General features: G+C 38.8%; 1 protein-coding gene across 1 annotated transcript in view; it reads left to right on the plus strand.

The window, feature by feature from the left end:
- TACC2 (transforming acidic coiled-coil containing protein 2) overlaps positions 1 to 26,622 on the plus strand; it is a 152,782-nt gene continuing 126,160 nt past the window's right edge. Inside the window, exons 1-3 of the mRNA XM_074875457.1 lie at positions 1 to 177; positions 16,425 to 16,502; positions 18,057 to 18,116. Of these exons, the coding sequence (XP_074731558.1) occupies positions 16,470 to 16,502; positions 18,057 to 18,116 (93 nt within the window). The 5' untranslated portion in view covers positions 1 to 177; positions 16,425 to 16,469. The remainder of the gene's footprint in view (positions 178 to 16,424; positions 16,503 to 18,056; positions 18,117 to 26,622) is intronic.

A 26,622-nucleotide genomic window follows, 5' to 3' on the forward strand; every position in this document is an offset into this window, starting at 1 on the left:
TCATAGCTATCCAGCATAGTGTTCTCCAACAGAAGCCAATTCACATTAATAGAACACTTTCATGTGATCCAGGGAGAAAGGGGATCCATACACCAGCTAGGAGTGCAGGAGTGCAGAAGATTATAAAAATCAGGGACAGGGTGGGGCGTTTTCATTTTTAGTCTAGAGGAAAATTGGGTAAGTAATTTTTTTATTAGTTCTTTAAATTTAAAAATGTCTAGACTCAAAGCAGTTTACTAATTATGTTTTAGACATTACAAAAAGACAAAGGGAGTGTCTTATAAGTAAAAGAAACTTTTCTCCTTACCAGAAAAAAAACAGTGGCTCCTTTGAGGTTCTATAGTTTCATGATCTCTTGTATAACTTGTTTTACAATCCATATAACCTATAGTCTACAGGATCATGTCTATTTAGTCAGTATCTTTCTAAGACCAAAAGACTGATCATTAAGTGTGCATGTCCTAAAAGAGCAGTTTTAAAAACATGTTACAACATTACAGACTGCAACAGCTATTTGCAAATGCTGGAGTTTTAAAGTATGGCTCTCTTCCACCGTTGTTCTTTTTTTCAGAAATAGTTCTAAGGATTTGTTTCAGAAAGGATTGCTTGTTGATTTTAAGTTGCCATGTAACGACAAGAATGTGTGTTTCTCATGCAGAATTTCAGAGATAAAATTAGCTGGCTAGTCACTAGAAAGATTATGCAGATGTTTAAAGATGTTCTTAAGTGAGAACTGACTATGTCCTTTCACGCATAATGAAGTTTGCTGCAGGCTGCAAAACACAACACTGAACATCTGTAGGTAGAATATTGCCTCTGGTGATGCAGACCTTTTATAGATCTTCAGGTAGTTGAAGTCAGTTCTAGCCTTAACCACTAGGAGAACTGATCAGATTAAAATAATACTTCATTAGTTTGAGATTAACAGGAATTTGATTATTATTTTGAACCTTGACAACATTATATTGAATTATGCTGTCAGCATATAAGACCATGGCCACTTCATTATTTCTGGATTTTTTTAAGGTAAGAGGTTTGTATTACCACAATGTTTTGGTATGTTTTGTATGTTTTGGAAACTATTTTTCAAGTAATATGTCTTTAAAAAGATATGTTTATCTTCAGGCAAAAACTAACAATCATATTGACAGACACAGAATGACAACGGCAGACATGTTTCTATCTGTATTATAAAGTTGGTATTTCCTACAAAATCTGATTTAAACCAAAATACAGAGTGCTTATAGCTTGAATTTGTTTCTCATGATTCAGCTATTCAGGATCAAGCTGCTAATTATCTAGGAGTAGGCCTTTTTCCCTTTACACAGCCCAGGAGATGGGTTAGAAACCACCTATACACGTAGGAGTTAAGAAAAAAATCTCCATCCCTCCATGTCAAAACTTTTTAATTATAGATTCAGAGATTAATTAAGTAGATGCTAATACATATATCCATAAATCTTATTTTAAAGGCATTTTGGAGATGAGAAAGGTAGAAGGGCTGGTAGCTGGCCAGAAATGTCGGATGGGCCTGTGGATGGAAGATCTAATTCTCACTGGCTTAGTTTTCAGTACCCTGCCATCTGCAGCTGCATCTGCATCTACATCTACAACTGCATCTGCATCATTTACATCTACATCCATGCATTTTTCCATCTTTAAAACACAGATCTGTGACAATGACAGGCTTGAATACCCTGGCTTAGGGAGATCAGTAATCACTTTGCACATGCTCCAGAATTATCTAGTTCGTATTTTCATCAAGCGTTTTGACAATACCAGGGCAAGCTGTGGAAAGCAACCTAGCCCAGGAAAAAGCTGATCTAAGTTATATTATAGCTTGGTTATTTTATCAGTAAAGCAAGTTGTCAGTGACTGGATGTGCTTGGATTGTCACGTGTGCACTGGTTTGTGGGACTGATTCAAAAAGACTCCTGTTCAAAGCCAGTCAACAGCCTACAGCAAAGAAGAAATAAAATAAATGCCCCCAGTTCCAACCTTATACTTCATACTAACAGGTATGCCTGCAGACCGTTTCCTGCTTATACAAAAAATAATTTACATTGTAAAATGCTTGCTAGTTATTTTGTGGGGCTTGATACAAAGCAAGCAGGATAGAAATAGAAATAGAAGCAATAGTTTGGAGAGCTTCCAGAGCAGGCAGTGGAGGGGGGCAGAGAGGGAAACATCACTGTGAAGGTTCAGGTTGTGAAATCTTCTGCAGGCTGTGGTAGGGTCCCTGTCTTCATGGGCAACTTCCATTCAGCTGGATGGGAGGAAGGTATTTTTGAAGAATATTGAGGATATCCCTTTCTCGCCACTTGAAGCTTTCTTTAAAATCATCTTTTATGGCAGTATTGGAGAAGGATTGACCTGTAATACTGGGCAGCTTTCAGTGAGTGCTGTGCTGCTTCTTTATGTGAGGGAAGACAAACCAAGCTTTCAGCCTGACCACTGACCTTTTTTCCGGAAAGGTGGGCCTTTATTCTGGGGGAGGTGGGAGCCACTGCTCAGGCTGCAGAAGACATTCAGATCAGCTTTTGTGTTTTCTGATGCCAGTGGAACATTTCTAGAAGCTCCTTAAGTCCATAACAAGCCTGAAAAGAGTAAAATTTTACCCTACACCTATGATCTAAGCTTAAAGCTAAATGAATAGCTTAAATACAGTTGATTCTATATTCAATTGCAGCAACTAATGGTTTGAAGATTTGCACTGCTGACAGCCAGTGTAAGAGTAAAGCCATTGCAGATTAGTTTTTCTTTTTCTTGACATAATCCTTTTTAAGTACTGGCTTCTAAAAATCGCATGGTGAAACACAGTTCAATTTAATATTTGTATGTAAGCTCCTGAATGCAGGATATTATGAAAATATATCAGTTGATCAAGATACATATACAGAATATACAAGGCTCAGCAAGTTTGACAAAATACTGAACCACATATTCTTGCCAAATTAAATTTGTCATAAAATGCTAGTTAGGACTTGACAGACTCATTTACTTCTCTGGTTTCACAGCAAGCATATGATCCAGCTAGCACTCTTGGTTCTTGGTCAAACCCAAGACTCAACCAGCTCTGAGTCCTTGCAAATGGATTAGGATGTTTGTTTGCTTCATGTGTAAACAGTAGTGTGCTGCGGGGAATTCTGTAGGACTGTAATAGGACTGTGCAAAGATAAAAGGTAAGAACGATTTGTTTTGTTACCTAGATGAGATGTGCTTTTCTGAATATAAGTAATCAGCAAAGATTCGCTGATTCATTACAAGCTGATGTGTGACGGATGTATAGTGTAAACACTTTTCCTTGCTATCAAAACATAATGTGATAGATATCATGCTAACTAATTTTTTTGGTATATGAACGGTTGCCATACTTGCAACAGAAATATTTTAGAAGGAAACAGGACCAGTATAACTGTAAGAAAGCAGGACCATGAGATAATCTCCCTAGAGGCAATGAAAGAAAACAGGAAACTTTATTAGTGAACTAACACTATAGCTGTTTTTGCAGAATAGATCTGACTGAGGAATTGATAAAAATTGGACAAAATGGCATATATTTTCAGAGGAATTCTTTGGGAAATATGATTTCAGAACATTTTCTACCATTCCCAAAATGCGCTTCCTCCAACACACCTGTAAAAAATATAAATATTTTTGGGAGATACACACTAAAATAGAGGAAGGATATGTCCCTCAGCCGTGTTTTCTATGATTCTATGAAGTGTCAGCCAAACAGCACCATTTCTGTGCACTTAAGGTTCAATGTCAGGTTTTCACTCACTGTCCAAAAGAGGCAGAGAGGAGACGTCTAGATCTTCTTGAGCACAAACAATTTTTGATGTTAACAAACTCTGACATTGTGAGCAACTCCTAGTTGAAGCCAGAAGCACAGATTGCTGCAGTAAGGGAAGGGAAAAGAGGTACAAAAAAAGCAGTTAATGAGTGTCAAAATCCTAATTTTTACAGCACAGCTTAATAAATCCGCAGATTTGGATCTTAGATGCCTAGATTTGAATGTGTTTCATTTTGTTTTTAGCGTGATATAGACTGTGATTTCTCCAACACTTCAGAGGGATATGTGTGATGTATTATACATAGCTGTCTTTCACTTTTGTTACTCTTAGCCTAGTATAATGTGAGCTGTTGACCTACTTTTCATCCTCATGAAAAAGCTTTTGATTACACCAAAAAGATTTTGTTTTTATACTTCTGTATGTGTCTGTGTATTATATATACAGCATATTGATACAATTGGAACAACAGTAATGATTATTAACTGTTGGAATAAGTTGCATGTCTACTTGTTACATTGTCTATTACTCACAGTTTCCATACCACTTCCAACCGTAAACTGAAAATTGCACTTAACCACTTTCTTTATGAGAAATAGCTGCTTTTACCCACAAATTTGGATCATTGCACAATTTTATTGAACCCATATGAAAATCTCTGCATGATGCAAGGGGGCAGGAGGTTTAAATTCATGGTCTACATAAAGTTGGGTTTGGTCTTTTTTTCATTTTCTCTGGTGGACTCTTAAGTCATTGCACTGTTCACATCAAAAGGTGATGTGTGTCAGGAGCATTGAGCATGGAGATAGGCTTGCATTCTAATAAACTAGTCTTAACATTTCTTATTTGTCATACATGCAATATTTAGTCCCTGCATGAAGACCTGCTAGCCCAAAACCAAATTTCAAACCATAGCACTATCAAACCATTTCTATTGGTAAAAAGATTTAAAGAGTTTTGGAAATTACGCTTAAGCCTTTTGCATTAACATATCCTACAGTCTCATATCTTTTTATGGTAAGTTCTGTTCTTACATCTGAAGTTTAAAGAGGTTTGATGCAACCTATAGGCTATCACACTTTTCAAAGAATATTATTCCTTTCTAGATGTACAGGACTTCACCAAGTAACCTTTAAGAGTTTGCTCATACAACAAAAAAAAGAATCACATCTGGATACAAGAAGATCCCAACCTTGATTCACTTTAGCCCTTTAATTACAGAAGGTGGTACTGTATATACTTCAAGCATACATGAACTTTAAACTGGACAAACAATTGTAGGCCTTATTTTGTGCCCATTCCATTGACTTGAAAGATGGTTGAGTACTAGTGACTGATACTTAGTTCCCTACATTCTGTCATGGTTTCATGTAAAGAGTAGAAGTTTTATATTCTTCCATTTACTAATATCTCAAAGTGCTTTGTGATTAAAAACAATCAGTGTAACTGGGAGACAAAACTGCCATCTGTGAACTTGCATATAGCATCAGTCTAGGCATTCTTTTTAATATTAACTCCTGCTCTAACAGGAAAAGGCATTTTTTGCCAGCAAGTCAAGGACATGCAGTACAAAAAGGCACTTGGGTCTTTAATACCTAAGAGAGTCGTAAGGCTTCCATAAACATGTAATATTTCTACCTGAAAGATGAAATCTCATAAAAAAATCTTGTCAAGCTAAAAATCTTGAGTGCTGTGTTTCCCATTGCACTGGTCTTCTGCCATCATTTAAGATATCAGTGCAGACTCTTGGGATTTTGCACCCCAATGAATTTCCATTTTTACTTTTGAGTCCACATCCAACTATGAATCCAGTCACTGGATTGCAGTGATAGCACTGTGTGCAAAGGTTATAGACATCACAGGTGCAACTGGAGGAGAACTAGGGCAGCGTTGCTTATTTCCATTCACTTTATTACCTTTGTTTTTTTCTTAGGGATGAAAAGAACAGCTTGATGACAGTCAAGAAATAGCTAAATAGTAGATAAATAGAAATCAACTGCAAAATCAAATTTCATCTGTTCCTCTGTCAAGTTCCATCTGTTGTAATGACCAAAACCCAAATAACTATAGCCAATGTTCAAAAAACATAATTAGATTTTGATAGTAAAATCTTACTGAGCTGAAAGGGGAAATTCACATCTTTAAGAACCAGGCTGTTTGCAGACTCAGGAAGCCAATATTGCAGCCATTTGCAGATGATCTACGACGATTCTTTTTTCCCAAATTTTCATTCATTATTACAATCCCTGTTTAAAAATGTAAATATAGTGCCTAATTATGTATAACAAAAATTACTTTGTGATCCTGATCTCCAAGGAACCTTCCCCAAATCCAAACTGAGACTGAGTTCAAGTACTGCAAAGTCTGCACCTAACAACATTCACTAATGATGAAGAAATGCCGATGGAAAAATACACCTGTAAATTAAGAGTGAACACTGAAATTGGATATTGTTTATATTAGTGGAAAATGATAACATGAATATAAATAGTGTAGACCCACCCAGCTGGACAAGGCAATATGTTATATGAGTTTAAATCTGTCATTAGGAGAAACTGATTAGGTTTATGTCTGTCAAAACGATGAAGGCTTGTGCCATCTGTAACAACAGTGAGCAGCTTAGTTAACTTTATCTCCACCAACCACCATGGATCACTAGGACCACTTCCTGCCAACATGGCATTAGATCATCTTTTTAAAAAGCCACTACCACAAAGGCAAACATCAAGTCCTCCAATTTAGAGTCGGAAATGCAGTTTAAGCACCAGTCATTGTCAACAGATCATCATAAAAACCTTAAGGACTGTCTTTAACCGACTTCTCAATCTTGTTTTGCATGTCTGCTTAGTTGAATCAAAGCAGTCAAGGGGGAAAATAGGTTTATAATTTACATTCATATTCATCTTAAACATTTATTCATTACATTAATTTTATACGTTATAACAGTGATGAAACAATGGTAATGACAGCAAGGAAGCGTTCTCATTATTATGCAATTATTCTTGTTTGGGAAAAAAAGCATGTAAAATGCTTTTAGACTTACTGGTTTTCTTTCCTTCTTTATTTATGATATCTTTAGTGATACCTCTGTGATGTTACTGTGCACAAAAATGTTCTTGGCTGCCCCTTACAAATAAGTGTAAGGAAGTATTTCAGTCCTGATTAGTCGTGAAATGTGATGGGGTCTTTTTGTGCAGGGCTAAATCAGTGTAACATCCTTGAGAAAAGTCCCTAATCCAGTACCTATTCCATGCAAAAGATAAGCTATTCTTTTAGAACAACAATTCCATATCAAACCAGTAATCGTTTTTATTCTGTATTGATAATTTGAGGGCTGAACACTAGCCCTAGTTTCCTGCTTAGTCCAGGATCACACAATATATTAATGGCCTAATCACTCAAGCCCTCTGTGCCTCAGTTTCTGCTTTTGAAAAATGTCGGCAGTGTTATCCTGCATTGTAAATCAGTGAGGAATTTGCATGAGTAATCCCACCTAAATACTTACATGAATATAAGTGTTGTGCTTCCTTAGTGTAACCATTTTCAAGGTGCAGAAGATTGAAGAAACTTGACAAGATTACTTTCCAAGTAAATATTTTTTCAGCCAACATCAGCATCTTTGTAAACAAGGATTCATGGCTTTATGAATACTATCTTGACTACAAAATTATTTCAGCGTCAGTGACTCCGTTCCCAGAGTTAGTCCCACAAAGATTTAGTACACCGTCTTGGACTAGAGTCTGAAACCTAACCGTGGTTGGCTATTAACAAGCTGTCTTGAGGTGTAAGTCTCCTGAGAGACTTATTTCCACAGCTTGCCCTCACTATTGATAAAACACAGCACATCTGGAGTGACAATATTATTCACTGCTAAATATTCAGTAGCTGAGCTTATAAACTAGGTTATTCTCACCCAGTGATAAACTATCATAAAACAATGAAAAGCAGCTCCAGGCTAAATGATTTCTAATTGAAGATGAGCATATAACCTGTATAGGATATATGCATTTATATATACATAGTATATAACATATACATGTGTGTATATCTGTGTGTGTGCATGAGTGTACATGATTATGTACCTGTGTTGGGCCAGCACTAAAAGGCAATAAGCGTCTGCCCCTCAGCCCAAGGACAGTCTCTGCGTGTTGGAGGCTTTCTAGAAGCACAACAACGAGTCCTCCTCTCCTGTGATATTTGTGTGGGCATGAAGGGTGTGTTAGCACAAAACCCAGAGAGCAGCTGCAACCTGCCAACTCTGACATATCAACACACACCTCAGGCCAAGAAAGCGGGAGATGAAATACTGCTGCCATCCGCAATTAGGGAGAGACAGTTGCTGACAGCTGGTTCAGGCTCCACAGCTAAAGGAGAACAAGAGGGAAGAACTCTCTTACCTTCTGAGCAGCTTTACACCCTGCCTCTTCCCTGCCATTCTCATCAGCTCTCAGAACACCAGACCTTGTGGCAACTCTTCGCTCTCCCTTGTATTTCCACTGAGTCTCTTGGTCAAAGGGAGGAGTCAAAGGGAATGCATGGACAGAAGAAACAGGTAAACTCTACAGAGGGGAAAGCAAGAAAAATAGTTTGAAGGAGGAAGGACCTGAAAAGAGGCAAGGAATAATTCACCTTGGGATGCATTCTTCCCATGCTTTATATGTGCCTCTAGAGACATTTTAAACCAACTGGTCCCCACCTTGCTTATGTTTCCTTTTCTGCCTCATCATAACATGGATTTTTGTCTCTCTGTGTCCTGTCCCACTATCTCCAGTGCTGTGAGTGGACACCACAACAGGCAGAGCAGCTTGGGGAGCAGAGAGCCAGCGGGTTCTGAAAATCCATCCTTCACCTCAGATCTCCCACCACTGCTTCCAAGACTTTGCCCCAAGTCAGACTAAATGTTCTTCCTTTGAGTTTTAGGAACAAGGATCCTTCACTTTGAGTGAATGACTGTGTGCATTTAGAGTGTGAAAACACATGTGCACTCTGCCAAGTCGGCTATGGATCTGAATTATACAGTCATATATGTCTCATAATACAAGTATGGGGGAGATATTTCTCATAGATCATAATCAGCTGTTTATAAAAGGCAGGCAGTAATAATAAGGAAATAATTTACAGTCCTGTGCAATGATAAGCACAGATTGACCAGGTGAGCTATGTAGGTCAGCCTCCCCTGTAGCTCCCAAGCCCTGTTAGCCGGTTGAGACATTAGGAACTCAAATATGAAGCCTTTATCCAGCTCTCCATAGCCAGATACTGCATGAGGACAGAGAGAGTCAGTGCCACTGTGCAGAGCTGTGTGTTTCATCTGGATCAACAGCCTTCCCACTGACTTAAGTGCTGCATATGGAAACTGGTGAAAAACTGCTGGTGTAAATGTGGTTTGGAAAGAGAAATGCTCCAATACTTGAATGTTATTTTTTGGATCATATATATTTTATGAAATATTTCTGGCACCAATTTTAAAGACTAGGTCCTCTGCATTACTTTGACATCTGCAATCAGTGCAAAGAAAAGGGAATATACATGTGCTCAAAACATTTAATGATCAAGGCACAAGAGAAGGATTATTCAGATCTACAGAGCACAGTTTTAGACACGCTGAGGTGGTTGTGACATCCTTGTGGGACTGGCAGATAAAACACAAAACTTATCTGAGACCCATGTCTTCCAGGCAGGCAGTTAAGGGATAAGCAGGATACCCTAGGTGTCCAGTGTGACACTAGTTGTCTCTTTTAGGCAATAGAATCATACCTAAGATTTCCAGAATCACTTTTATTTATTATTGCATGAAATAATATAGTATTATGAAAGTGCTGGTAAAAGCTGAAATGGCAGACTTCCTTTTTTTCAGCTGGGAAAATTCCCGGATAGAATGTAAAATAAAATTAATTAGCACCCCTCATGTTGCTTTAGGAATGGTACCTCCTGATGGAGGTCTGAATGAAATGAAGTAAAATTCCAGCATAGTCTGGAAAACTGGAGCTTGCTGAGGAAGCCCATGCTGACATCCTAATTCTGCTCCTTAGTGTTTTGGGTTTTTTTACCTTGGGCAAATCAATTCATCTCCAAAGAAACAGGCGTTGTCTTCTACACCTTTTGTGCCATGAATATTTAGACTAAAAGATCTGAAGGAGGGAGGAGGGACTATCTGTACAAAGATGAGAGCTAAAGTCTTGCAGGCACTTGATGTCTCTCACTACTTTCTAAAATCACTTCTAACAATATTATGTATAAATAAGGCCTTCACATTTTCTTTAACTATTACCACTGCCATACCTAAGTACTTCATTACTGTGAACATGAATAAAACATTTTCAAATACCTCAGCTATATGAAGAGGTTGAATCCTGTCAGAAGTCAAAACACTTTTGGATCACAATGTTTTTTTCCAGATTTCACACTGTAGCAAAATAATTCCCTTTCACTTCCTGCCTGAACACTATGATTTTGCAGCCTGGCCACCCCTGGTGCCACAGTCAGGCCTCCACGGTGCGCCCACATCCATGGCCTAGGAGTGCCTGAAGTGCTGCGCTGGTGTCACTAGAAGCAATGGAATGGTGCCATAGATCGGATTTTTCCAGGCCAGGTTGCTATACTGACTGCAAATTAGCCAGAAATGGAAAGAATAATTTTTAACTTTCTTAATCTGTTTTTTAAAGAAATCCTTTGTCTCTTAGGAGCAGATACTCAGAGTCTCCCTGTTTCTTTTCTTTCGTACTTGTATATTAAGAGGAACAAATCAGCCAAGGCTGGACTGCATCAAAGAGCTGTCTCCTTTGCTGTCCTTTAAATCCTCAGTCCTACCCTATATTTGGTGGTGGGATCCCAATGGGTGATTTCTGATTATCGGTGGGGGAAGTGCAGCAATATACCATTTCACAACTCTCACAAAACACCAGCTCAGCTTTTTGTTGCCAAGCAACATCACGATTTTACAGCAGTTCCAGCTGCTGATGTTGCTAAGCAACATCTTTCCCATCAACCTGTGCACTTTAAAATCATTATGTGTTTACTAATTCTCATTACAGGATTATGTTTTCCCTCCCAGATCTTGATTTGCTGCTAGAATTTGTGAGAAAACAAGGGCTGAAGGACTATCATAGCTTAGTCGTTCTTGCAGATTGTTCTAATATGCAGAAATTAAGAATGATTTTTACATTGTTTACATTAAGATCAGAGAAGAGCAAGATTCTGAACACCCCCTCTTTCTTCTCTTACCTACAAGAATAGCTGATGCGTAATAGTATTCTCAGTGCTTCAGCAGAGCTTTGCATTGCTTTATGTATAGTATCAATCATGTGAAAGTAAGGAACATAAAACCATTTTGTCTTATTTTGGCAGTGTTTATACCATAAAGTAAAATGAGTTCAAACTAAATTGTCTTATATAAATACCTAAGGTAGCATGTATTCAATATATGAGAAGCTAACGCATCTGAGTAGTGGGTGGTTGGTAAGTATACCAAATACTGTATATACAAGGATTAAATTTAATCACTCATGACAAATTATTTGGATCTTACTGAAATGCCTAACTTGTTAACCCACTACATAGCTTATCTTTAAGTCTTAGCCATGTTTTTCCCTAGTTTGAGTCTCTCAGTCCTCCTGGGTTAGATCCTCTTTTGATCAAGAACAGACAGCCTCCCCTGGATGAGCGGGAAGCGTGGTTGAAGAAGCACAGGGGAATTCCAGGAAATAACAGTAAAGCAGCCCAATGTGAGTACTTCTTCTCCCACCAGTTCTATCATAAAATCAAAGAGAATAAATCAAGACATCAGAGGATGAGGAATGCTCTCACGGTTAGTGGTTTATGCAAACTGATTTCACTTCATACTGGAACGGAACAGAAGAGCAGCATCTGCATAGATGGGAATAACTTGCAGTGAATAGGTGTTGCTTGGGATAGGACCTGAGTATCCTAATTCTGACATGAGAGTGGGTCATAAAGCTGACCCAAAGATATAATGTCAGTGTTGTCAGACAGAGTTGTTCTAGGTCCAGAGATAGACAACATGGCTGCTCTATTACCACGCGTGTTTGCCCCCCTCATTTCATGTGATTCGTGGTTCTGGCAGTAATGAAGTTGTCTGTGTGGCTTTGCAAACCTTACACAAGGTTAGCCAGAGGGATTCTCTTTGCACACATGTTGATAAAAAAATAAAAATATAAATCAGAAATTATCATCAACTACCAGAACTTCCCCACAGTTAGTGCCAGACAATTGTTTTTCAAGGCAGCTTCTTCACTCTCACTTTGTGGCATTTTCTGGCCTTAGCTTTAGAAATGGAACCGCACCAAATATGAGTTCAGTTTCTGTTTATGAGGAAATAATGTGGCTAGCAGAACTGAGGATATATTACCGGGCTTCTGTTTTCCTGAGTTCCCACAGGATCCCTGGTCTTAAATTCACCGCAGAGAGCCTAAACAAAAATGTTGCATAATTTGTTGTCTATAGGCAATGAATTTTACAATGGCCTCATTTTGTTTTCTGAGGAAGAGCACAGTAAAACATTGATTTGATGAACTTCAGCTTTTCTGGATTCTGAAGTAGTCTGGGGAGACCAGAGAAAAGAAGATGTGACAGCCGCTTTCACATCCTTTAGGTTTTGAGCTTCACTATAGATCTTGACTTTTCCATCTTGAACTCTTAGAGGTATAGCACAGATTTATTTGACATACTGTAACACCCACACACCACCAAACCCACTTGTATGTAATTCAGTTTACAACCTGAAAAAGCTCAGGGAATACAGGTAATTTATTTCTGATCTGTGGAATTCTTCTTTGATCCGTAACAGTGGCTTAAGGTGGTATAATAATGCTTGGAAACTTGGATTGCTGGATCACCAACTTCATAAAAAAATAAAAGTTGAAAAGGCAGGGCTACTCATGCATTCCCTGACATTGCACTGTTCATTCCAGCCCTTCACATGCCGAATGTTTCTTCCACCCAGATGTTTGTAGACCAAGACGCTGTGGAACAAAGACCACAGGAAAACCAGCAGACAGAATATAGATACCCTATGAAATTCTGCTTCTCATTCATGTCAGAAATGAATTTTCCATGCCAGAGTCAGTAATGCTGCCTAGCAGCTCTTCAGGGTGCAGTAAACCAGCAGTAGACAGTTCCTTTGCTGCGTGGCACCAACAAGCACCACTAGTGTTCACAGAAACTTGTTAATCCCTTGCATTTGCCACTAATGATAAATACACCATCTTTTGTTATCAGCTGTCTTTATGAGCACCCCTTTGTGGAAGCAATGCTGGAACTGACAATGAGCATTAATAATAACAATTAGCTCACCCATAAACCAGTACTTCTTGCAACATCACATTTCAAAGGGTTTTTGTCATGTCTCCACCCTTCAAGATGATTAAGTGGGAAATGATTTCAGCATAACCTGAACAGGAACATCAACATTTGTTAGCAGGTATTTCTGAGAGTTTTCAAGAGTAATACAAGAAAATGAAAGACAAACTTAAACACATAAACAAACTTGAAAGCAAAATGCTGAATAGATATCCCCCCAATACTAATTTTCCCTTGAAAACACATGCATAACTTCGACGTATTGCTGATACTGTTTCACTGAACAATTTTTGTAGTGCAAGAAGCACTGCTTATACCATAAGCCAAGAAACAGTAGAAGGGAAATATATTTTAACCAAAATCCATTTTCTCTGGGGTTGCTTTTGTGAAAAACTTTAGTACTCAGTTCATGACATGCAGAGCCATAGCAGTCTCCCAGGAGCAGGGGGGGAGGCCTGGGTGGAGGAAGTATAACTCGTTTTCTTTTTTGCCTGGGGTGGAGGCAAGTTGGTTGTTCAGCAGGTTATGAAGGTGGGTCCCTGAAAGAAAGCCTACATTTCATGTCAGTCTGAGGAGAAGTAGGAGGAAAATAAGGTGAAAACTTGTGAGGTGAAGATGGAAGGAATGGTTTGAAGACATGCTCTAAGTGTCAGTGAATCCAAAGCTGCCAGATTAATCCTGGAATGTAAGTGTAAAGTTAAATATTCTGTTAGTTGCTTATTTTCAGGAAAGCAGTTGTTTTACTGTACATGTACAAATGTCTCTATGGGCTGATCAGACCAATTTGGTACTAGTGAGCAATTTTTCAGATATGTAGTGTTAAAATAATTTTAATAATGATATGTAAATTGTAAAAGATAGTATAGAAAGATTGGAAAGATTATCTTTTGGTTAACCTATGTTTATTTAATGAATGGATTTTTACCATGTTTTTAATGTTTATTTGAAATTCTATACATATGATAAAGCACTTGTAGTTTGCAACCTAAGTAATGCTTGTGCACTGAGAAAATGTTTTAGAAATAATGTATGTAAAAAGGATTACAATAACATTGTAATCTGAAAAATTATCTTAGTTACTCTGCAATGTAATTCATGCATTATTATTATCACTTGTCTCATTATTGCAGAATCTATAACGACTTTATTCCCTGTTTATGACATGTATCTTCATTATTAAGCTGACGGTAATGTGAGAATTGCGTGACAATTGTGATACATCATACTCTAGGGAAAGAAAAGAGTAAGTAGCATGATATGATATGTTAGTGGAGATTTGTGATAGCACTTTTGCCGTGCTTTTGTAATTTTCTACTTTGATTGCTGTACATTTTAATAAATCATGGTAAATAAAGTGTTTTTTCTTTAATATTACAAATTTGGCCTCTAATTAGCAGCTGCGGTCTTAACGGTCAGTATTACTGAGTTGGTGCAGAAGCATTGAGAGCGTATTATGCACTGGAGTGAATTTACCCTAAAATAGAGCCACATTGTGTCGTACACTAGCTAATCTATTTAAGAACTTGATAAGCAAAATTTCCATTTTCCACAACCTACATGGAAGACACCTCCCCAAGTAACCGAACAGCTCCATGGGCACTCGGAGAGTTTCATTCATACCCCATCTTATGTTATTACTGTAAGTGCTTGTGAGGGGACAGTTCAGAGAGCTTTAAATTTCCTGGTGTTTTCACATGATGTCTGTGAAAACAGAGAAAGAGCTGGGAAGAAAAAAGCTTGTTAGGTCAGTGGCACAGAAATGCCAGTATATTCACTCCTGCTGGCTGTTGAGGGAAGCATATTGCTATAGCGAAGTTATTATTTCTCTCCTGTGCATTGAAACCTTAGTTAGTTACTCTAACAGTGTGAGAATTTTTTTTATATGAATACATACTTAAAATATTATAATCTTAATCTGTTTTCTTGGAACATTGGGCCTGAAAACACCATCACTTCATGATGGAGTACTTCATACTTGGGGAATAGAGATTTTGCAAATATTACATACAGTCTTCAGTTTAGTTCAATACTATTTTAAAACAGTAGAGGATTTGGCAGTAATCTCAGCAGATAAAACCTAGTGTTGCTAATTAATCACTAAAAGTGCAATCCCGGCCCCAGTGATTTCAACAGGAGCAAGTTCAAGCACCAATATATCCCCTGAAGACACTCAAGTTTAAACAGAGCATAGCTTAAAAGCACAATACCAAACTTCTCTCTCTCTCTCCAAGCCTCCTGTGAACAAAAATAATCTTTCAAGTTTAAAAAAGTGTACTGTAGTAACAAGTAATAACATTCCTTAAAAGCTTATATGGTTTCCTTGGCTAACAAAGTGCAATCTTTCTTTTACAGCCTGACTTTAATGGAGTTTTTCTTGACATATGCCACAGACCAATTTCACATTCTTTGGAAAAAAAAACCCCGAAGAGTGTGTAATTTTCACCTATCCAGTAATACCATAAATACAGTGAATTTAAATGTCTGAGCCCCAAAATAAAATGTCTAGAACAAGAAGTAAACATCTATAAGTGAATCTCTGTTGAGTACTTTTACTATCAAGTATCCTGTTCAAAAAAATACATAAATGAATGACGCCCGGGGAGACACTAATTCTAGAGCTGCCGGTTACAGTTCTAATACTCAGAGGATTTTTTTGAAATTAAATAATTAGTGTTGAACGAGTGTAAAACCAATAGTAATTAAGGTGGGCAGATCCTGTTAAGCATAAAGAAAATGTGTTTAGATCATAATATTGTAAGCAGAATAATGCCTAAGAAAAGCGGGGTGCGACTCCAGTGATGAGGATAGAAAATCCATTTGCTCTTTCTTAAAGCTGAGCGCGTATGTGGAAAATTGTTTCACTTACAGTAACGGTCAGGTTTGACATTGCAGTTCTGACAATGAGCATGCAGCTCAGTCCAGGATCTCCAAGAAATACAGGTGGTTTGAATACAGTTAAAACCGTAAGGTTTTCATATGGGCTGTCCATCCAGAGTAACTTTGGCAAGAAAAATGCTTTTCTGCTCAAATGACAGGGGATAATCCAGAAACAGAGTAACAAATCTCAGTTTCAAGGAGTGTCTTTCAAGCGTAAGTGGAGCCAGTGTAGGTAAGACAGCAGAGACATTATGAAATAAAAGCATTAGGAGGTCTCTTCCCCTGATTTATGACTTAAAATCATTGTAAGACTGAATGTTGGGAGAGGCTGCTGATAGGGTGACTGAGATGATATTCCTCCAAGATTTCCAGGGTTTTTTGTTGGTTTTTTTTTTTTTTTTAATGGAAGACTTAGAGCTTTTTCTTTTCTTCTAGTGATCTTTCTTTATCTGCTGTGTGATACTGGACGTCAGCATCGAAATGGGCAATGAGAACAGTAGCGCGGAAAATCAGGTGAGTGTGACAGTGTGATTGCATTTTATTTCCCTACTAGCCTAGAGCAAACCTTACAGAAATTGGTTTCACAGCCGCTCACCCCACATTTATCTTCTGCTCCCAGTTACACTCCAATTTAAGTGTCATTAAGGGTAATTGAAGGCAACATTTTGTTTGTTTTCTTTGGCAGTGACACTGCTCTGTGGCATCAGGGCACTATGTGGGTGGGTGCTCCCGGGGGCACAGGAGTCAGGGAGGATCCCCATGGGGTGGACAGGGCTGGCTCATCCCACCTCCCCAGCCGAGGAGCGGGGCAGTTTGGGGGGGGCAGCTGGGGAGCAGCCAGGGACAGCCCCAGCTCCAGGCATCCCGCATGTCCCCAGAGAAAGGGACAGGCCAAGACGGGATCCGGGATGTCAGCCCAGCTCAGCGGGGCCGATGGCCAGGCAGGGCAGGACTGTAGCGGAGCAGGAGACCAACATCTTATGGCATCGCAGGGGATAACATCCCCAGGGGAGCTGCAGTGGGGTCCTGGGCCTTGGGCAGGGTGGGGAGAGGCCCTGGGAGGCCGGCAGTGCCTCTGGTGCCCTCAGAGCCCGGCCACACAATAGCTTCCCCCTGTTCAGAAATTACCTTGCAACGTATATGTGCTGATCCAGGAATTTACACTCGTTTTAGAAAGGTGCGTTGTTAATGCGTGTTGGTGTTTGGTGATTTATTTTTAAATTCTTGAAATGAAGGGAACCCCAATGCTATGGCTAGTGGTGTACAATTACATTAGAAGTTACTATGTTGATATAAGTTTTAATAAAAGTTGTAATTCATTCATTTCAACAGTTAAAATACCAGGACATGTTTCATCCTCTCTTCTTCCATATGATTTGGTAGATGATAAAATGCATTAGGGTTCATTTTTCTTTCACTTCAGGTCTCAGCAGATCTGCTGTACCTCGTGCATTGCAAAGTGGAGCCTCTCAAGGGAATCAGTATTGCAAGTCAGACAGATTTTTTCATAAAAAAATTTTTAGAAGAAAAATCTTCTATAATTCTTGTTTTTTCTAGCCAAATTGTATTGTTAGCCCAAGGTTTGGTCCCTTTTTCAGGAGTTGGGAAGAGGGGAATGTGATAATTCCCATAACTAAGTAATGAGAATTTCTTTTCCATTGTGTACAACTTTCACTTAGGAAGTTTTTGAAAGTCAAATAAATTTCTTCAGAAGTCCTCCTGAGGCTGATAAGACTTTACTTAGAAGGTATTGAATTTATTAAGAAATGTAATAAAAAGCTCTTATTTTCTAATAAGGAAAGTAAGCTTCTGGTCTCCTTTTCAGACTGTAAAACAAAACAACAAACCCCCCCCAAAAAAAGAAAAACAACAAACCACAAAGCAAACCAAAATAAATGCTAGAAATACAAATTACTTTAGAAGTCACTATTAACAGAGAAATAACAAGAAGTAGTGATAAAATCTTAAAAGCCACTTAAGCTGCTGAACAGCTATTGGAAAAGTATTGCTTAGTGAATAGCGGACATTCATACAGCCACTGAAATGTTTAAATATGTTCATTTCTAGTCAGAAGTTCCAAATGCAAATAGAGTCATCCTTATACCACCAAGCCAAGGAACACAGCAGGTAGTGGATGATGAAACCGGTTTGCATGGTTTGCATTGCAGAATGTTAGCATCAAGCTTGGCTGTTCTTTTTCTTACGCATCTGCTTCTGGCTTTTGGTTTTTTTGACACTGACTGCAAATTTGCAAGGCAGCTACATTAAGTTTTCAGCAAGTTGTAAAAAAAAATCTGGTTTCTTTTAACTTTTTTCTTTGGTAGCAATCTATGCTTTAGAGAAACGGCCTGTATTTGACCCCCTTTGCATGCTGCCTTCCCTTCCAACTCTAACACAATTAAAAGAGCTCAGTGGGTGTTGTTCTTATACGCAGTACCAATTGACATGAGTTGTTGGTTTTGTTTATGTATTTATCAGAGAACACCACTGCCCGGCTCTAGCTCTCAGCTGAGTCATCTGGAAGCTGTACGCATGGTTTGCATTAAAGATGGGAGAGCCTGTGCTAAGTTTGGAAATCATTTAATAAGCGGGAAGATCTGTGGAATGAATATGCTACTATGAAGAATGTAGTAGGCATTTAGAGAAAAAGTAAATACCCAATGTGCCTTGTAAAGACCAGCCTCTGAGGAAAATATAACCTAAACTTAGTAGAAATGAGCAAAGATAATGCTCGGATAAAACAAGGTTGGGGTCAGCAGCGTATTTAACAAAGTGATTTTACATATGCTAACCATGTTCTGTTTTGCTGTAACAGTTACACAAAGTCCAAACTGCTGAGAGATTTTAGGTTTGTGCCCTGCCCTATTAGAATGGCAAAGCTTGCTTCCAAAGAAGGGTCTCTGGCAGTGACACAGCTTGTTGGGCTTATGCTGAATTAAATAGAAGCTATTTTTAAGATGAATTTTCCCTGAAAAGCAAAACTCCACATGAAATGTGTTTAAACTGAAAAAGAAGCAATCTAGAAGAACAGATATTTTGTCTCAGCTTAACCCTTGAGATCCAGCCTTTAGCAGGGAAAATACAGGGGAAGTAAAGGAGGTATTCTTTAATGGGAAGCTATGAAAAGCACTATAGTTTATGGAACTGTAGAAGGTCTCAGCCATTGTGCTGCCCATTAGACACAACTTTCTTCATCCGTCCAAAAACACATCCGGTGTTTTTGTAGGGATGTTTAGTATAGAGGAATGGCAAGGTCCGTTCTCAGGCTTTTCCCTGACTTTTCAAATGTTCAAAAATCATGTCCATGGCTGTAATAAAAGGAAAAGGCTCATAGTTTCATAGAGACTGATGTATCAGTGCACTTCCTCAGCCCTAGACCTCTTGATAGTCTGAGCTCAGATGCCAGCTAATAAAGTCACACTTACAAACAAAACCAACCTGACTAGGACCAACAAATCCGCTACCCGAGAAGTTTGACAGTGTGAGGCACATGGTCTGTGTGACGGAGCCCAGCACACCAGCTCTGCAGCCCAGCCTTGCCCACGCTGCTCCAGGGGTTTGTGCAGTTAACTCAGCGCCCAGGTCCCAAAGTGACTGTACATTACAGAATAATTATGGACTTTAATGGCTGTTTTTTATCGTGGTCTCCCTTCTACTAGAATTATACTATTAACAAGACATCTTCACTTTGATTTTAAAGGGTTGGGTGGAGGATGTGAAAAACAGGAGTTCTCTATCATTGGAAACATAAGCACAAAATTTTCTAAAGCTTGAATAGGCTGGATTTTCTAATATGTAATAATTTTAACACAGGTTTTAAATTCTTGCCACTCAGAGTTCTGAAGAGGAGAGCTGTTACCTTTCACAGCCTTTCTTGTGATTACGGAAAAGTCAAAGTTACCAAGTAATTGTAAAGCTCTTTCAGGGTGAAAACTGCCGCTGAATTGAAATTCTAGCAGCACGTATTTTGCCCCACAGTTGAAGAGGGAATTTCAAAGTCAGTTACACATAAGTTATTTCTATATATTTTTCTTTATCCTTTCTTCTTCTTTGTTTTCTGAATAAGTAAATAACCAAACAAAGCTGGTTATTCCACATCTATGTTATTATCCATTTCTCTTTAAACATAAATTTTAATGTCTGGTTATCTTTTTTGTTCTTGTTTATTTTCTACTGTGAACTGTGTAAGATAGGCTACACATGCATACTTGCCAGAGGGGCCATAACTTCTGAAGAGTCTATTTGTTTGTCTGAAGCATCATGCTGTGCTCCTGCTGGGGTTTCTCCATTTAATTTTTACGAACGAATCTGACTGCTGCACATTCTGCAGTTAATATTCTGTGTCATTACTTTCCCCATATTTCAGCTTCCTTATGCCTAAGCGAAAGGATGAATTTAGTTTATTGGCGTGGTTCTTCTTTCAGATCCCAGTATTACGGGGATCAGCAGAGAATGCACTGGGCACATTAGCAGCTTCCCAGCCTTCAGTCTCCGTTCCCACTGATGACAACCGGGCAAATTCCTCTGAGCTCTGGTGCTCATACTGTGTGTTTACATACTTTTTGAATAGTGAAATAATATCTGTAAACATTGTTTATATTCAATTGGGAACAAAAATACATTCCCAATTTTCTGCATAATAATTTTGCCTATAGCAATTTAATGAGGTACGCTGTTACCCTACACGGGCTTTTCTTTGAGTTTGTTATGTCCACATGACTCTCCATTTTCACTCTCTGGATTATTATTTTCTTTTATTTTTCCTTCCATTTCATCCCTTGCACATCAGGAGCGCACAGGAACAGCAGAACTGTTCCACATCCTTTCAGTCAACATTTGCCCACAACAGGGTGTTGATGGCAGCTGGCTACAGGCCAGCATGCCCATACTGATGCGTACGTAGTTCTAGCATACCTCCAGCCACCACATTCACTAGTGCTTGCTTCCAATGATAATTACAACTGGTCCAATATTCTATGGTGAGTAATGCCAAAGATTTGTTTGAATTAACACAAAAAGAACATGGTCTGTTTTCAGAGAATTATACATCCATTTATGCAAATGCAGCAAATTCTGGGACACTTCTCACTGCAGTGAATAATTATACTTGTTCTCATCTTCCCTGTGAAGGAGGGAGGATGAAAGAAGAATAATGTGGTGGGGTTCTTAATTTGAAAGTGTAGTGAAAAGGTAGTTAGACAACTATTCCTTCTCTTCTGAATTAAGGGTTAAATCTTTCTTTGGATCTGTAAAGCCACCACCATTTCTAATGGGAAATGTACATTTATGGGTACAGATGAAAAGGAAAAATATTTTATAAAGAGCCTCTATAATTATTTCCTATGTTTCTCCATTTAGGAATAGGGTGAAAATGTTGGACCTACATTTTCTACAGCTATGGGTAGTTAGAAATTACTAGGCAAGCAAACACTATTGGCTGGGGAGCATAACAGAGTTTAGAACTCAACTTGGAGATGATTTTACCAATAGTGCTTCATATGAAGCTAATAGCATCTTCTCAAGTGTTTTATTGTCAGGCTGCTAAGAACCACTCATCAGAAAGCTGCTTTAGCTAAAATTATATTGACTGAAAATTGCAAGTTATGTGATGAAGACTTTTTTCCCAAGATCATCAACTTTATTCTCTCTTTCTCCTGCTGTATCTCATACACCTGCCATCCTTAAGAAAATAATGTAGGTACTCATCAGGCCTTCATCCAACTGTCAGGAAAAGGACAAAGGAAAATAAGAAGCAAGACTAGTGGAGTTACAAGGATAACTGTGAATTTTCCTTTGCCTACTGAACATCGATCACATAAACAGACGGAAAGATAAGGTTAACCAGAACCATGAAGCCAGTTACACAGCTATGCTTCATTTCGCCCAGCGCAGACTCATGCTACATATGTTCAAACAGACCTAAGGCTCAAACATAGCAGCAAGTTGTTGAGAAGATACTTATGTTGACATTACAAGGATCTGAAGATAAACAGTTCAGTGCCCTCAGTGGGTTGGAAGAGTCATAAACACGAACAATGAAGCCTGAAGGTTTGAATTGCTCTTGCTGTAGCCAAGAGGAAGTTGTGTATTCTGTGAAGAATGCTAAACCAAGGATAAGATGGTGATTATATATAACAATACACACACACACATGCACGCACACCACACACATCCCCGTGTTTATTTTTACATTTGCAGCCCAAGTCATTTCAGCAGGTATTTCTCAGGAGGGAAAGCAACCCTTTTTCTCTAAGAAAAGGTCATAGGTACTTAAAATAGAATGTGTAACCAGAATTTTTCAAATACTGTTGATACCGTATGACACTTTGCTTTGCTTCTTGTATTTGTAAGAAGCAGATTAAATGAGACTTCCACCAAATGCCAATTTTTGCATTCCTGTCTCTTTCGGGATTTTAATTAGAAAAGGCATGAACTTAAAATTCGACTCCTGTGAGAGACAAATAAACCAAGCCAGAAGCAACAGCAAATTACACCATTACTGATTAAAAAAAAAATTTGCTGTAATTGCAAAATTCTATATGAAATCTCCCTTAAGGAAAGAGTCTGCTTTTTGCATCTGATTATGTCGTAATTACATTCAACTAATTAAGTGGTTGTGATGTTTGGGGAAAAAAACAAGAAGTGGTCATGATGGTCAGCCCCTTCTCTAAACTGCTGTATTCCAGCCACTCTCAACAAGGGGCAGGCCCTGAATAATGCAGATTGCTGCACAAGCTGTTTATTAACATTTAGCTCCCTTGTGATATGACAAAACCATGTTTTAGTGTAATTCTTCAGATCTTAACTGTCACATGGAGATCAAGTCTGACCCAGTATGTCAGGTACCAATTTGTTACTGTCCCATGATCAGTAGTTTTTCTGACCAGTCTTTGATGATTTGATTGAAAAGTTGTGGTTGTTAAAGCAATATCCACTCATTATCTAATTTTTATCTATTTTGGTACCATTTCTCCAAACAATGGAGAAACAATGGTTCTCCAAGGGTATAAAGATTGAAAATTCTAATATACCACTCAGTTACTGTACCTGCAGAACAGCAAGAAAAACAAAAAGCCAGAAGAGCAAACAAGTAGCTCCTAAGATCCACTCTGTCATAAAAAATTGCAACAGCCACTTTAAAAATATGATTTCCCAACCATATAACCTGTGCAATTCTGGTTTTCGAAAAATGTAAGCTTTAAAACTGTTCTTCTATCCACTTTGATTTCTAGTAGGTACCAGGGTATTAGGCAGACTCATTCAGGAACTGCTAACTGGATTGTTTTAAGAATCGCAGCAAGCCGTTTTCTGGTGCCTCCGTTCCGTTTTCAAGGAATGGATTTAATGCTGAAGTACAATAAAAATAACGAGGAACAGCCACCTGATGAAGGCTGTGGATGAACATCTTTTCGCTCCCTTTCTCTGCAGCCAGTCCTGCAGTGAAACGAGGAATTGCTGCGGAGTATTGCGGCGCAGCCTTCCCAAAGAGCGCCATGTGCACGCTTTTCTGCTTGATGCTTTTCTGCCCGGCCACACGTGTGCGAGGCGTTTGGCTGAGGCCGTGTGTGGCCCGCTGTCCCTAACGGGGACCATGTGTCCGTCCTCCCGATGCGGTCAGCTTGGCGGTGGATGCTGAAACCGGAGCCCAGGCGCTGCAGGGCCGACCTTTGCTCTGCATCCCGGCGTTCACCTGCACCGCCACAGCCTGAGCCCCGTCCCTGTGGAGGAGGTGGTGGCTGGGAGTGAATGAACCAACACTTCTAGCAGGCAGACTTTAAAAAAAAACCCCAATTGGTAATGGAAGACGTGGAGAAAAATAAAAGGTAAGTCTGGTTTATTGATTGGGACTTGTAAAGGCTTGTTCCCGCTTCCCCCCCAATAACCAGAGGGAGTTAGTGAGAATGGAAACTTAATGTAACTCTTCAAAGATTACTTTCAGTTAGTCAGAGCTATGGCATGTTCCCGCAACTGCTATAAAAGGATGTGTGTTTAATGGAGGAATGTTGCAGAGGACAGATGGAAAAGGAAACAACTTTTATTGAGAGAAAGGAGAAAGGGGAACCAAACGAAGTTCACTCATTTGGAGGGGTTTGAGTGTGAATGCGAGGCTTTAAAACCCAACTCGTTTTGTGTGTTGTGATCAGGAGCCTGGTGGCTTGTGGAGAAACACGAGGCTTCTAGACTGGCTGTAACACAAGGCTGTGGCGGTGCCCGACGCTGTTGCTGTGGCTTTGAACCAGGAGGGGAGAGTCAGGGGTTTGGGAGCTGAGCTGTGAACAGGCTCCCATGTAGCATTAAAGGAATTTCTTTCTGGTGTGATAACTTTATCCAGTGTACAGCAGCGCAAATAATCCTTTTGGCTATGGTCTTAATGGAGTTCTCTCTTCTTTTTTTTTTAACTTTTAAGGTCCTGTTCAAAGTCATCAGGAAAACAAAGCAATTCTGTAGATTTACTTTGTGTGCTTGTGGAGTTCAATGCTTGTGGAAAGTTTTAATGCAAATTACATTCTGGAGAATCAGTTTTATTCATTTAAATAGCATGCTGGCTTAAAGGAAAAAAGTATAAGCTGTTTTGTTTTCCTTCTGTTGTTTGTATGCTCTCTGTGACAAACTTGGTTTGTTTGTTGTTGGGGTTTTTTAATTAACCTAGACTTAAAGAAAAAAATTGCTGAGAATCTCTGTATTCTGTTTTTTAATATAATTTTTAATATAATTATTTCTTTAAGTCTTTCAATTATGTAACTTTTTCAGAATCCTTTTCAAAAAGGAGTATGCTATATTTGAAACGGATATAAAGCAAATTTAGCTGCAAGCTTCTGTAGTAAATCACTTCAGAGGCTGTATGTGTTGAAACCTCAAAAGTAATTTATTTAACAGCAGCTTTCTGGTGATACTTTTGAACAAAACATAGTCTTTCTAATTGTTTTCACAGATGTTAATTAAAAATAAAAAAGAATGCTCTGCAAAGCTAGTTCAGCACCTGATTTGCATAGCTAGCTTAAATTTTAAAAACTTGATAGAGAAATTGAATTATGTTTTTCTGCTGGCTGGCATAGATTCACAGAGTATGTTCTTTTATGATGATTAATACATTAAATGGAGAAGACCAATATATAAAGCTTTCCTATATCTTGGAATATTAGTAGTTCCTTTTACATTTAAATATCTACCTTACTATTTATTTTAGACTATTGTTAAAATCCTTCTTTGGACTTCTCTTGAAAATATACTTTCCTGGCCATGTGTGTTCTTGCCTTACAAGGTAAGAGGGCAACTTTGGTTTTTGATCATTCAAACACCTGACAGCCTAGAAAGAAAGAGAGTGTCAACAATTGAAACTCCTCATGCTCTAACAGGAGCTACATTTCAAAGATTGTTTTAATGTATTTTAAATTTGGTCACGTTTGTAACTGGAGGAGCAAGAGTCAGATTTTTCTGTGTCAGTGACAGTTGCCTAGGGATAGCTGGGAGATGAACTATAACTTCTAAAACATTAGATCCCTGAAAGCACAAAACTAGTTAAAATCAAAAAAGTCAAACTCAACCAACCAACCGAAAACACACATGAAACACCCCCCCTCCCGACAACCTATGGAAAATGTTAAAAGTAGTCTTCAAAATAGTGCACATAACTAACCTGTTTTGTTGTGATCGTTCTCCTTGCTGTCTCAATCTGCCCCTCCCAGTGTGTTTTTGTTTAGACATTAGGACTTGGTGTAACAGCTGATAAAATCAGTGGAACATGGGCCCTTCTCTGTGTCTAATGTGGAAACATCCTAGTTTTGATGAGATGAGGTGTTTAGGTACAGCAGGCACATAAATGTCTGTATTATGTAGTTAACTTGTGAAGTATGGAGATTAATAGTAAAAGCAAAACCCAGCAAACTTCTACCAAAATTATTCTGGCCCCAAAGTGTTCTGTGAAGTGTCAGACACAGGGAGTCAATGACAAATTAGCCTGACTCCATGTTACAGTTTCAGACTCCCCTGAAATAATTCTACTGCTGGGTTGCAAGTACCTAACAGATGTAACCACTGCATTAGGTCTCCTTGTATTTGATAGTGCTAGTAGAGCGTTCGTAGCAATGTGCTGTCAGATTTATTATATGGCAGGCTGGTGAGTAGTGTTTCTTTCTAATGCCATAACTGAGCCCACATTGCTGATTAACTACTGGTTATCACGTGGCTTGTGGGATTCGTGGCTCTCCAAAGGAGACTGGTTCTCTGCACGGAAAGCAGTTTTACTTGAGAGATTTGTGTGCAAGAGACATCCCTATTGTGCTGTGGCTCCACAAGTGGGATGACTGCAGGTCAGTAGAACAGAGGATTGTAACCTAAAGGAGCCCTTGGAGTTAAGTGGCTGATCTTGTGAAAGAGAGATTAATTAGAAGCAATGTGCAGGTACTAAGAGTGCAGTAGCTTAATGACTTAATTCTTTCCCCTGTTCCTTTCTGCTAAGGAAGATGACAGAGGCTTTAGAAGAAGGAGACAAAACAGGCAGCTCTTCATCTTCTGAAGAGACCTGTGAGGTATTTCTTCTGCCTAGCACCCAAATCAGCTGAAGAAAATTTGCTATGGTGGTAGCAGAAAGGAAGAAAAATAAAGAATTAGTTCTCACTGCTCTTGCCAACTG

The sequence above is a fragment of the Strix uralensis genome, chromosome 7 (genome assembly GCF_047716275.1).
Source record: "Strix uralensis isolate ZFMK-TIS-50842 chromosome 7, bStrUra1, whole genome shotgun sequence".
Classification (NCBI taxonomy): Eukaryota; Metazoa; Chordata; class Aves; order Strigiformes; family Strigidae; genus Strix; species Strix uralensis.